This window comes from Mytilus californianus, unplaced genomic scaffold (assembly GCF_021869535.1).
Source record: "Mytilus californianus isolate M0D057914Y unplaced genomic scaffold, xbMytCali1.0.p SCAF_3, whole genome shotgun sequence".
Taxonomy (NCBI): domain Eukaryota; kingdom Metazoa; phylum Mollusca; class Bivalvia; order Mytilida; family Mytilidae; genus Mytilus; species Mytilus californianus.
The window spans coordinates 92,471,919-92,486,275 of NW_026262679.1; the positions used below are offsets into that span (position 1 = coordinate 92,471,919).

Consider the following 14,357-nt stretch of genomic DNA (forward strand, 5'->3'; position numbering starts at 1 on the left):
GATGACTTCATTCGTCTATTGGTTAGTTTGTATCTCCACTTATAACAGTTAAAGTGACATCGGTACACCAACTGTAATTCTGGTTATTAACAAGAATGTGTCCATAGTATACGGATGCCTCACTCGCACTATCATTTTCTATGTTCAGTGGACCATGAAATTGGGATCAAAACTCTAATTTGGCATTAAAATTAGAAAGATTATATCATAGGGAACATGTGTACTAAGTTTCAAGTTGATTGGACTTCAAGTTCATCAAAAACTACCTTGACCAAAAATTTTAATCTGAAGCGGGACAGACGGACGAACGGACGCACAGACCGAAACACATAATGCTCCTAGGTGGGGCATATTAAAATCTTGGGGTTTGTTTTATTTTAAGTTTGTGTAATTTGAAGTCTTATAACTTTCCTTTGATTTTATTTATTTCAACTGCTATTACGGTTATTGATATGTTCATTCGATCATCGTTTGTATATGTCTTTTAAATTTTCTTTGTATTTATGTTTAGATAATAAAGCCTTTCACATTGTTATGTAAATTTTCTCAATGAATATCTAATTATTCCACTAGTGTAGCAGGGACTGTTTTACCTTCCTTCCAGAGCACCCACGTTCATCCTGCTTATTTTGTTTGGTTCGTGTTGTTCAATCTTAATTTTTCTGTTTAATGTTGTGGATTATTTTTAATTTGTGTTTCGTCGTTTTTCTTAATGTCGTCTCGTAGTCTGTTTTTCTTCGACCTACGAATTGTTACTGCCCCATAATATATTCTTTCCTTTTTACGGATAATTTATCTTTAATTTTTTGAAAATGAAATAACAGTTTATAATTGTATGCTTCCGAAGCGCTTTTCTGGATTTACCTTCACCAGGAACGCTCAAAGTCAAATTTTTTAAAACCAAGGATGTATTAATAATGAAACGCGTAAAGAGCTATATGCCCAAAAGGGACCTAAAATAATAGTAAAATCCATCTTACTTTGTTATCGTGAAACCTATATAAGCGAGGTTAAACAAGACCAATACCGGGTCTGGACCTCCGTCGCTGCATGCAATTGATTGGGGTAACATGTATACCGAAGCATAACTGATTATTCCCAGTCTAAATATTAAAATCTTTCACTTCAATAGGAGCCAAGAAAAGTTTTCTTTCGGACGGACTGAGTCGAGCGGTTACTAGACCTGCTTCCGCCTTGGGCACCAATACGGTACATAGACATAGTTCTTAAATAATGTTTGGATCGATGTTTTTTCAAGTATAATTTGTCTGTTCCTATAAAACAAGATATTTACGTTTTTCGTTTTATGATATAAAGTTGGAATGAAACTTTTACTCTTATTTAAGTTTATAATGAGGAATACGTTTATAAAGGGTTGACTCGGCGTAGTCAAATGTTTGGAATCTTCAATCTTTTGTGGAATACACAAATCTTTCTTTCTTTATCCTTTTTTTCTATTTTCTTGGTCAACAATTTAATGAGTCAGTTACCTCACTGCCTTACTTGAAGCTAAGCCACTGGAAAGAAGCTAAGTGTCTTGAGAAATAACGGGCCAATTCAATCGATAACAATTAAAAGTGGGATATTTTTACAAGCCTGCTGCTGAAAAATGGTCCACTATTTCGCCACTATTATTTGTATTGAACTTATAAGAGGATTTGATAAGTAGACAAAAACAGACCAAAACACAAAAACTTAACTATAACCACTGAACCATGAAAATGAGGTCAAGGTCAGATGACACCTGCCAGTTGGACATGTACACCTTACAGTCCTTCCATACACAGAAATGCTAGACCTATTGCTTCTTGTATCTGAGATATGGACTTGACCACCAAAACTTAACCTTGTTCACTGATCCATGAAATGAGGTCGAGGTCAAGTGAAAATTGTCTGACGGGCATGAGGACCTTGCAAGGTACGCACATACCAAATATAGTTATCCTATTACTCATTATAAGAGAGAAATTAACATTACAAAAAATCTTAACTTTTTTTTCAAGTAGTCACTGAACCATTAAAATGAGGTCATGGACAATGGACATGTGACAGACGGAAACTTCGTAACATAAGGCATCTATATACAAAGTATGAAGCACCCAGGTCTTCCACCTTCTAAAATACAAAGCTTTTAAGAAGTTAGCTAACGCCGCCGCCGCCGCCGGATCACTATCCCTATGTCGAGCTTTCTGCGACAAAAGTCGCAGGCTCGACAAAAACAGACCAAAACAGAAAAACTTAACTATAACCACTAAACCATGAAAATGAGGTCAAGGTCAGATGACACCTGCCAGTTGGACATGTACACCTTACAGTCCTTCCATACACCGAATATGCTAGACCTATTGCTTCTAGTATCTGAGATATGGACTTGACCACCAAAACTTAACCTTGTTCACTGATCCATGAAATGAGGTCGAGGTCAAGTGAAAATTGTCTGACGGGCATGAGGACCTTGCAAGGTACGCACATACCAAATATAGTTATCCTATTACTCATTATAAGAGAAAAATTAACATTACAAAAAATCTTAACTTTTTTTTCAAGTAGTCACTGAACCATTAAAATGAGGTCATGGACAATGGACATGTGACAGACGGAAACTTCGTAACATAAGGCATCTATATACAAAGTATGAAGCATCCAGGTCTTCCACCTTTTAAAATACAAAGCTTTTAAGACGTTAGCTAACGCCGCCGCCGCCGGATCACTATCCCTATGTCGAGCTTTCTGCGACGAAAGTCGCAGGCTCGACAAGAAAGTAAACCACGTGCTAGTTTGATCGCACAATCAGTGAGGTATCTTTGATGCTAATTTAGACTTATTTTTATTTTATTTACTGATGACAAAAATGTTTCTTTAATGTATAAGCACAATGTTAGAAAGGATTTTTATCCGCACTTAAATGATCTATAGAACCGAAACTAAAATTGTACATCGTATAGAGATACTTCATCGCCAGATTCTTGAGTCACCAGCAACTCGTTCCTGCTACTACTGAAATGTATACCTCTTGGTCCTGAACCAGTGAAACTGAGGACTATGATGCTCTCAGAACCATCTGGAGAGATGAGGAAAACATTTTTAGAACCTCTGTCTGCTACAAATATATAACCATTGAGAGTAGAGGTTATACCTAGAGGCTGGATAAGTTTCTCGTGTGTAAATTCCCACAGCTGTTTGCCCGTATAATCAAAAGAAATAACTGCTTTTTTGTTATAATCGGAGCAATATACACACGTGCTCGTTGCAGTTACATAGTATGAGTTTGTTTTCAAGCATAATTCGGAAACAACATCGCCTTGCATATCAAGCCAATGAATTGTTTTACTACCCGATGATGAAATTAGTTTGTCATTAATAAAATCAATTCCATAACTTTTAATTTTGATACTTTTCATCTGTTTGTTTGGTAATAGATCGACAAATGTTATTTCGCGGCCCCTAAAACTAACAACAGCAACGTCTTTATTTGGTAGGAAAACAATATCAGTTGGAGCTGTCTCAAATGTAACGAGATCTTGTACGTTACTCCCGTCACTCTTACAGGTAAGCAGCTTCTTAGAATTTAAATTAACAAAAAGAAAATCACCGTTTGGTTTGATTGCACAACCAGTAAGGTAAGCACTTTCAAGTTCCAACTTTGCTGTAAATCTCAGACTGATCTTTATTTTATCTACTGATGACGGTAACTTTACGTTCAACTGGGCCTGATCTTTCTTTAATGTGTTAAAACAATGTTTAAATTGTATTTTATCTACATTCAACTGCCCAAAAGACTTGAAGTGTACCATTAGATCATCGACGACTGATGTGTTAAGACTAAATTCAGTTTGCAGAAGGCTTTCCGAATCATTTAGGGAATTCAGATAGCTTTCATGTGCAGCAACCTCTTTTTCTGTTTCTATTAAACCAAAAAATGTTTGAAGGTTTGTTGTCAAGGTTTTCATCTTCATAATATTTACCTTTATTTCAATAATATTTTCTTTTCTAGAGTGCAATTCAGCCTTGATAGATTCGACGTGCTTAACAGTAGATTTTTTCTGTGAAAGTATTTCCTCTTCTAGCTTTTCTTCCAGTTTGTCAAAGTGGTCATTCAATTTTTTCCGTTTTTGTTTTATTTCCTCCAAACATTCGTTGGTCTTGCTGTCAATAGTTGCGAGATTTTTAGAAGTATGTTCGGTTAAAAAATCAATGTCTGATATCACATTTTCCAGTAATTGTTCGAGGACGGAAAATATAGATGTTTAATATCCTTTACTACTTCCTTCAGAGGTTCAAATTGGAGACACTCTTTATGTGTGTCGTTCATGCAGAATGCACACCATGGTGCATTGTGTGCCTTGCAGTAAAGTTCAAACGGAGAACCGTGATCATGGCATTGATGTTTTGTTGACAAAAGAAATGACGGCAAATGGAAGTAGTCCTCAATTTTGATAGTTTCATGGTGTTTGGACAACTTTGAAAAACCATGGTGTTTCTTGCAGATTGTACAATAAGCTTCGTCACACTCAGGACACCATACATCAGCAGGCTCATTCATATGCTCTTGTTCACAAATGCCACAAAATTTTGTATCATAATTTGCCATTTCAAATCTGAAGAAAAAAATATGTAACATTTAATGTGTTTCACTCGTTGTTCTATAATGAACATGACAGGTGTTCAGTGGTTGTCGTTTGTTGGTGTGGTTCATAAGTGTTTCTCGTTTTTTATAAAGATTAGACCGTTGGTTTTCCTGTTTGAATTGTTTTACACTAGGCTTTTTGGGACCCTTTATAGCTTGCTGTTCGGTGTGAGCCAAGGCTCCGTGTTGAAGGCCGTACATTAACCTATAATTGTTGACTTTTTACACATTGTGACTTGGATGGATAGTTGTCTCATTGGCACTCATATCATATCTTCTTTATATGACAGGTAAATCTCGAAAAAAAATCGTTACGGAGTCTATGGTTTAACGATTTTTGGCTAAGGCAAGTATAGGCAAGTCCCGATTATGAAAATAACACTATCTGACTTAATACAGCACAGTTAAATTTTCAGATCAAAACAAAATGAGAGAAATCAAATTGTTGTTCAGTTGCGGACAATTAGGTTTGTATTCTCTTTTATCTTTTTAATTTTGCCTTAAAAAACTTTTTTTCTCGTGCGTACCTGGTGAAGGTTAATCTAGAAACATGGATAATATCAGTGATTCGGATCTCACAATATAAATCTTAACTTGTGATTAAAACAATCAGTTTTCAAATTATGAAATCGTGCTAAATTTAAAGTGGCATCAGCCCTCCGCAAAAGTTTGGACGGTTTGGTTGTTCTGTTTTAACCCTTTAAACTTTGAAGGTTTTTAAAAAGTTTTAATCGTTCCTTTTCAGTGAGCTTGGTTATGTTCGATTTTTTTTTACAAAGTAAAAATCTCGAACGTACTTGATGCAGTTTATTACAAAAATATTGTCGTGTGCACTTAAAACAAACACATTTTACGTTTATTTACTACATGTACCTTTTTGGTCGGTCACACTGCTGCATGGAGGAATGCAGTTGCCGCGGTTACGACCCGCCAGTAGTTAGTACTTAGGCACTGGCATTGTTGAATGGTACATCTCGACTATAATTTTTCGGTTTAAAAATAACGACATTGCACTTAAACTAAACTAGTACCGCCCTCAAGCAATATCACTGTATCTAAACTACCCCGGCGAAAAATGTTTGGACTCAATAGTATTTAATGTCCGGTACGGTGACGGACAATCAACAGACAGAGAAATGTAGAAATTCTGTTAATTTATATGTTGTTTTAATGATATTGAAGAATATACATACACATATAACTATTTTCGATAGTGTGATGTAATATTTTCTACCACCGTTCTACATTTATGGAGAAATAAGTAAAAATGCACATCAAAATGGTGAATTGAGTGAACCCTGCCTCGAATTTGTTTAATTTCTCTTTAAATTGAGCACTTTGTACGGAAAGAAAGAAAGATATTAACACGGAGATTTCAAGACTTTTCACTATGATCGCCTCAACATTTGCATGTCTGTGCATGGAATGAAAGAAGTGGGTCATGTCAAAATTGAAGCACCCGGTTTTGTCAATGTGTACGACCCGGTTTTGTCCTTAAATTTCACAAAGCAGACCCGGTTTTGTCATAGAAAATAATGCATAATCGCATGACGAAAATTAAAATATGGCATTCAACAGCAGTTTGAGGGATCTTTGAAAAACATTTTCTTTCAGAGGATAACTTATAACCTTTTTGAATCCGTAAACACTTGAATTCCTGCTATATTAGAACAAAGCAAATTTCAATTTTGTTTTCTATAAAAAAAAAAAGGAAAAATTAAAAAGAAATGAAGGTTTTGAAACGGAATTAGATTTTTTTATATCATCTATGTAAATTTAAGTGTTCAAACTTAATTAGTGTACGGCCTTGAAAATTTAAGGACGCACATTTGATATGTGAAATTCTGGGACAACAAGATGGTTATCTTAGTGTTCCGCTCTACTTAAAAGGACGACAGTATAATCGTTTGAAAATAAATATTCTAAAACTAAACGTTCATTATAAAGCAAGAGAATAGGATAAATGTATGTGCATGCAGAATCGCCCAAGAAAAGGAATTTCCATGCGGCGCAAAGGATCACAATAATAGTGCATTAAAAATCTGTTTACCCCTCCTTGTTACAATAATACTAAGTATAAATTAGTATAAAAGTCTTAGGCCATCCGGAAATTGCAATAATGATTATTTGATTAGTAATTTTTATAAATAAACGATGTTTTATCTCTCTTTTTTTTTCTTTTTTTTTTTTAAACATTAACAAATTCTTTAATGCACTAGTATCAAGTTGTTAACAACTGCCCTATATAGTACAACTATTATATATAGGTTTATCTCTTCATTGTATAATGATTATCGTACATTGACAAATGTTCTACAATTTAAGCAATTTGTTCAAGTTTAAAATTGTCAATATGCAAGGGCGGACCGAGGCCATGATTTTTGAAAGGGGCGTATTCATAAACGGATTTTATACCATCGAGCGTAGCAAGGGGAAATTTTTTTTAACGATTTTATGCTAAATGAAAAATCATATATAAATCGTAAAAAACATGATAATTATTTCTAACCACTAAAAGGGGGGGGGGGTCGGCGTACTCCCTCTACTCCCCTGGATCCGCAACTGATATAATGTAACTATATCGTATACCATCATAAAATTTAATAAAAGACGAAAAAACAGAGACAGCCGCCAATCGCATATTTACTATAGGAGCTCTGTAATCAAATGAGTTAAGTCTTTTTCAACTCACTAAATTTTATAGTTTATTCATATGTTGTGCTGTTATACCACTTTTTTTTTTTTTTTTTTTTGGAGGGGGTGCGTTGGGGGTATGGGTGGGGGGCTTACACGTTCAACCTCGCCATTCTGTATGTACCAGTACCGAATTCAGGAGCCTGTAAATCGGTTGTTGTCTTTTGTTGCTATATATCATACATGTATTTGTTTTTCGTTTTTTATTTTGTACATAAATCTAGGTAGTTAGTTTCCACATTAGTTGTTTTTTTTTACAGTTTTACAGTTTTCATTTCGGGGCCTTTTTTAGCTTGCTATGCCGTATGGACGTTTCTCATTGTTGGATGCCATACGGTGTTCTATGTTTGTTAACTTTTACGTCATTTGGTCTCTGATGGAAAGCTGTCTCATTGTCATTTTTAATCGCCAAATAGGATGTTCTATGAAGACGAAGACGAATATATTGGACGTGATAATGTTGCAAACCAACTTTTATTTATAAAAAGAAATAATTCTTTCATGCCATGCTCAATGCTCATTTTAACAAAAATGATAATATACCAATTTCCTAGGGGTCCCGCTAAGATGTTTAATCCCGCCACATTCTGTATATATTTACCTGTCCCAAGCCAGGAGCCTGTATTTCAGTGGTTGTTGTTTGTTGCTGTGTTACATATTTGTTTTTCGTTCATTTTTTTGTACATAAATTAGACCGTTAGTTTCCTCGTTTGAATTGTTTTACACTTGTCATTTCGGGGCCTTTTATAGCTGACTATGTTGTATGAGCTTTGTTCATTGTTGAAGGCCGTATGGCGACCTAAAGTTGTTAATTTCTGTGTCATTTGATCTCTTGTGACGAGCTGTCTCATTGGCAATCACACCACATCTTCTTTTTTCTATCATAAGGAATTAATGTAAGAACATGATATAAAGTATTTATTTCCATTTAAACTTAGTTCGAAGATAAGATCAATAAGGTATACGTTTTAAGCATTCAAAAATGTCTACTCCCTATTTCGAAAAGTTCCCGTTTGAAATATATTTTAACACATGTTTGTATTGCAATAACATCTTTATGACATCTTTTTGACTCAAATATCTAATTTCTTCCGATGGGCAATGTCCAGATCCGTGCTAACGTAGCTTTTCATAAATTTGTGGTTTCAAAACAAAACAAAACCGGGTCCTATACTGAGACAAAACAGGGCCCTTGTGTAATAAACAACATTGACGAAACAGGGTCCTTCCATTTTGACATGACCCATTTCTTTCGTTTCATGCACAGAAATGCAAATATTGAGGTGCTCATAGTGACTAGCCATGCAATCTCTGTGTTAATATCTTTCTTTCCGTACTTTTCTTTCCGTACAATGTACACAATTTAAAAAGAAATTAAACAAATTCGTAGTAAGGTTCACTCAATTCACCATTTTCATGTGCCTTTTTACTTATTTCTCCATTAATCTAGAACGGTTGTAGAAAATATTACATTACACAATCGAAAATAGTTATATGTGTATGTTTATTCTTCAATGTCATTAAAAAACTAATAAATAAACAGAAATTCTACCTTTTCTCTGTCTGTTGATTGTCCGTCACCGTACCGGACATTAGATACTATCGAGTCCAAACATTTTTTGCCGGGGTAGTTTAGACACAGTGAATATTGACACAACTTTTTGCTGTTCGGTTCTGTTTAAACTTTATGTCATTTTAGTTTTGATGCTATCATACGATAAAAATTTTGCACATAATTCTGTATCGTACAAAAATAAGAAGATGTGGTATGATTGCAAATGAGACAATTCTCAACCAGAGACCAAATGACATAGAAGTAAACAAATATAGGTCACCGTACGGCCATCAACAATGAGCAAAACCCATACCACATAGTAAGCTATAAAAAGCGCCGAAATCACAAATGTAAAACAGTTCAAAAGAGAAAACAAACGGCCTGATTTATGTACAAAACAATAAACAAAAAACAAATATGATATACAATTAAAAAAAACGACAACCACTGAATTAAAGGCTCCTGGCTTGGCTTTTCGTATGAAATGAGTAATATTCATCAAGTGATTACTTATATTTATTCTTCTAAATGGTTTGGTTAAGATTGGTAATATAATTATATGGATAACAAAACATGCTATATAGTCTTCAAGGTGTCTTTATCGCTTACCTTGTGTCTATGCATAATATAAATAAATTTTCCGTTCAGATATTTAAAAGAGCACAGTGCTTTGGAAGCTGAAATTAGTGGAAGGGAATTAAAATGCAGATAACCCCTTTGAAACTACATTCACGAAATATGTAAACAGGGGAAATCCAAATAGCCTAACTAGGCTTTCAATTGTGAATGTATTTCCTTAATAAAACTGTTGAAATATACATTTCTTAGGACAGGAGTTCCCCTACCAAATTTACTTTTCTCTGTGATTAGTTCAAAATCAGAATAACCATACTAACATTTACAAAGCAGCTAAAACTTCGAATACACATTACTTGCAAGGAAAAGGCTTCATATTTACTATGAACGCACCACAAGGGTGACTGGGGAATAGAAATATGGTCACCATTGGTCTTCCTCCGACCGGCAGTAAAGCCCTTGCCAAAGTGGGGCATCCGTTTGGCTGTGCAGGATGTACAAGTTCGCCGTTCAATACTTACGCACCCTGTTCCAAAAGTTGCTTCGTCTTCGCCCCCTCAACAAATTCATATTCCAAGACATCGTCCGCCACCAGAGTTTAATATAGTCTTACGTCCAAACGATGTTAATACAAATAAACTATTTCTTTAATTTTTAGATTACGTGTATTCCTTAAAATATTACCGTTTCAATATGGTACTTACCTGATAAAAAATGTTGAAACCAGCAGACATGTCACATGTTCGAATTGTAAACACGCGTCACGTGACAACTATGTACAAGTTTTAATATGCACGGAAAGTCAAATTAACATTTGCTTTTCTTTGCGTTTTTGTTTGTTATTTCAGAACAATGTCAATAGCCGGTATCGGTCACATGACACTTTTGTTTTTTTCACATCTCGTAAATAGTTAACAAATAGGGGTGTTGCTAAACGGCGAAACGGAATACGGAACAAATAGGTAGGCATCAATTATTATGTAAACTGGGTCAAATACTAATTAGTAAATTACATGATATTTTCAAGGAGTGTGACACAATCTCGTTCTTCAGCCCTCTTTATGACTCTTGAATATTCGCGTATAATTACAACTTTTTGCCACCATAGGCTGTTCCCGCGTATCGATAAACCTGGAGATCATAAACGGCATTTTCTTAAAATTTAATATTTTAACAGAGGTATTGATTTCATCAACTTATCGAGTATATTCAATGACTCTACCATTCAAAACTTTATACCTCCCTATTTTGATAACACAGAACCACCTATTATTTCGTATACATACAAAAAAAAACCAGCAGAAGTTTAATTTTCAATTATACGTCAGTCACATCAGACGTCAGTGTAGAAAATAATACTCCTCTAACTTGAGACTGTGAATCGTCGAATTTTAGATATAATTCCTATGGCAATGTTATTACGGGGGACCTCAATATCGTTCAAGACCGAGAGGTTAAAAACTTTTTGAAAAAAAAGACCGAAATATCGTCCTCCATCTAAAATAGGTTGGAAATAGTGTCGTCAGGTCACAAAAGACGCTCTTTCATCGTATTGTAAAAATTGGTGTAAACGGGAAAAATCTGATAAAAAATCTCTTGATTCTTATTTAAATAAGTGTATGAATGTTGTCGATATTCGAATATCACATTTTGAAAATAATTTAGAAATGAATAAAAGAGTACATAATACGCCTATTTGTAGAATAAGAAGCAAACTTCGAGAACGCGCAAAACGGTTTGTGTGTGTACCGGCCGACAAAGCAGCCAACAATGTGGTGGTGGTATGCCGTAAATACTACACAGACGTTCTTAAGAATGAAATTTTAAATTCTTCTACATTCAAGTCCGTGCGCTCCACAGAGAGTCATATAGTAAAGAATCATATCATAACCACATCACAGCTTAAGGCCTCTTCTGAACATTTGAAGGTCCCTACTATGTATTGGTTACCTAAACTACACACAAAAAAACACCAGTAAAATATCGTTTCATCTTGGCCTCAAGTAAGTGTTCTACAACTAATCTTTCCGTGCTTTTAACTAGTTCCTTAACTACTATCAGAGAACTTATCGTTAACTTTTGTAATAAAACATATGAAAATAGTGCAATTAACTATTTTTGGAGTGTAAAAAATTCTTTGGATGTTTTAGATAAATTACGTTCTTTTGATTATTCTTTTGATTCTGTTGACAGTTTGAATTTTCAACTCTTTATACTACACTTCCACACAATCTTATCAAACAAAAGTTTTCCAATTTAATTGAATAGTCGTTTGGTAAATCTGAATGCAAATATATTTGCTGCAACTTATTTAAAGCCTTCTTCTCTAATGAGAAAGGTAAATATGCTAGATATACTTACTGGAGGTGTGATGAGATGATTGAAGCTGTTAATTTTCTCCTTGATAATATTTATGTACGTTTCGGCAATAAAGTTTATCGACAGGTTGTAGATATTCCTTTGGGCACCAATTGCGCCCCTCTCATAGCAGACTTGTCCTTGTAATGTTATGAATCACAGTTTATGACAAAATTAGCAAAGAACCGTCTAAATAGCATTTAATTGATCAATTCAACAACACTTATCGATATCTTGATGACATTTTTTCGTTAAACAATCAAGAATTTTCTAAATGTACTGCCGAAATTTACCAAAAGGAAGTTACTTTAAACAAATCAAATATAAACGGTAATAACTGTCCTTTCCTAGATTTAGATATTTCAGTTTTACATGGGAAACTCTACACTAAAATTTACGACAAAAGGGACGATTTTTCGTTCCCCATTGTTAATTTTCCTTTTTTGGACGGTGATGTTCCTTTGGCACCATCTTACGGTGTTTATATATCACAACTCGTTCGCTATGCCCGTGCCTGTTGTGACGTTTTGGATTTCAATGAACGTAATCTATGTATTACTGGTAAATTATTAAGTCAGGGATTTCGTTACCACAATTTACTTAAAACCTTTACTAAATTCTTCCATAGATATAAAGACTTGGTTTTGAAGTTTGGTTGTACCTGTAGAAAACTTATTTTTAACGGGATAGCACATCCTTATATTACGGAGATGTTGTTTACCGAGCCCGGAAACTGACATGTTTAACCCCGCCACACTAGGTGTTAGGGACTTCCATAATAAGGTGACTTTAGAATGGAAAATGTTCTTCAAAAAGTTTGAACGGAGCCTCGGAACAATTAAATTTTCTTTATTTTACGAAAAAAAACATTTTGTGAATTTATCTCATGAAGTAGTGATATCACATAAACATGGAGTTGCATTATTATTCATACAACTCCCTTATGATGTTCAATGCAACCCCATATCTTTCGGTATGAATTTCCTTTCCGCTCATTAATTTACGCTAAATGCCTTAGATAAATAGGTAACACTAGTTTCAGAAGTATATGCTGGAAAATGATAACTGTCTAAATCTCATTTGAAACTAATGAAATATGGAACACCATTGTAGGCGAAAACCTAATAATGACCGTTACCTATAATTACGTCGAATGAAGGGATTCGCATGGTAAGGTTTAATATTTGACAGATTGCGGTCTAAATTTTAACAGACTTATTTGTAATTTAGTCAGAAGAGATTATTTGTGCAAAAATAATCATGATATATTATGAAAAAAAAACTTTAAAAAAATTCAGGACGTATCAATAAGTTTCTATACGATTTTGTGAATTTCTGGAACCTACGATTTTAATATTTTTGTAAAACAAAGTTTTGATCATTTTTTTAAAACAATGTTTGATCATTTTTTTAAAACAATGTTTGATCAAAATAATGTCCCTATTAATAAAACGAGGCACAGCAAATGCCCATTTTTTTAATCCATTAGCGTGATGCGTGTTCTTTCAGATTCTAAACGAATAATTCATCTTATTTCTTGATATTATATCTGATCATAAATAGTTTCTAACAGTAAATATGATGGGTTCGTGCAAGTTTTGGATTTTCTAAATATCAACAAGTAAAGGCATCCCAAAGCTAATTCTATCAAAGGTGTATCAATCTATTATCTCACAAAAACAAATTAATTCAGTTTAGTTTAAATTGCATTCCAATGCAAAAAATACTCAAAAACTTATAACATTTACAATATTCTTTAAAAAATCGGCTTCAACAGAAATGTTGTAGAAATATTTGAATAGAAACTAGTGTTATTTTTTCAGATATATAAAAATAAGAAGATGTGGTATGATTGCAATGAGACAACTCTCCACAAGTAACCAAATTACACAGAAATCAACAACTATAGGTCACCGTACGGCCTTCAACAATGAGTAAAACCCATACCGCATAGTCAGCTATAAAAGGCCCCGAAATGACAAATGTAAAACAATTCAAACGTGAAAACTAACGGCCTGATTTATGTACAAAATAATGAACGAAAAACAAATATGATTTACAACAACAAACGACAACCATTGAATTACAGGCTCCTGGCTTGGGACAGGCACATACAGAATACGTTTTAAGAAACGTTTAATGTATAAGCAATAGTACTGAAATCATTAAAACATTTTATTTCACAAAATGTTTTTGTGTAGATTTGTACAATGTAGTCTATATTTTTTTTGTTTTAGAGTTGTTGTTTGAGGATCTGAGGGAAGATTATCTGCTGTTGCTAAATGTACTTCCCTCTTTAAAATAAAGTAATTACTTACTTACTTACTTACTTACTTCCTTACTTACTTACTTACTTTCTTTTTGTACTGAATCTTTTTTCAAAGACAGACGTAAGTCAAGGAAGTGACAAGTCCAAAAATGGTTAAAAAATGCAGAAATACATGTACTTTAAATTGTTTTCAGAAGATGAGACCATGAAATGGCTACTTCCTGTTTCAGAGTCAAGTTCAGTGAAAATCGGAAAAAAATCGGAATGTTTGACATTTT

The 14,357-nt window shown here is 34.0% G+C and overlaps 1 protein-coding gene across 1 annotated transcript; it reads right to left on the minus strand.

The window, feature by feature from the left end:
• Window positions 1–2,811: 2,811 nt before the first annotated feature.
• LOC127735451 (uncharacterized) lies at window positions 2,812–10,192 on the minus strand. Its single transcript, XM_052245618.1, has 2 exons — window positions 10,157–10,192; window positions 2,812–4,598 (listed from the first exon to the last, which is right to left on the minus strand). Exon 2 carries the CDS (start codon window positions 3,954–3,956, stop codon window positions 2,925–2,927), a length of 1,032 nt encoding a protein of 343 aa, XP_052101578.1. The 5' UTR covers window positions 3,957–4,598; window positions 10,157–10,192; the 3' UTR covers window positions 2,812–2,924.
• Between the last annotated feature and the right edge of the window lie 4,165 nt (window positions 10,193–14,357).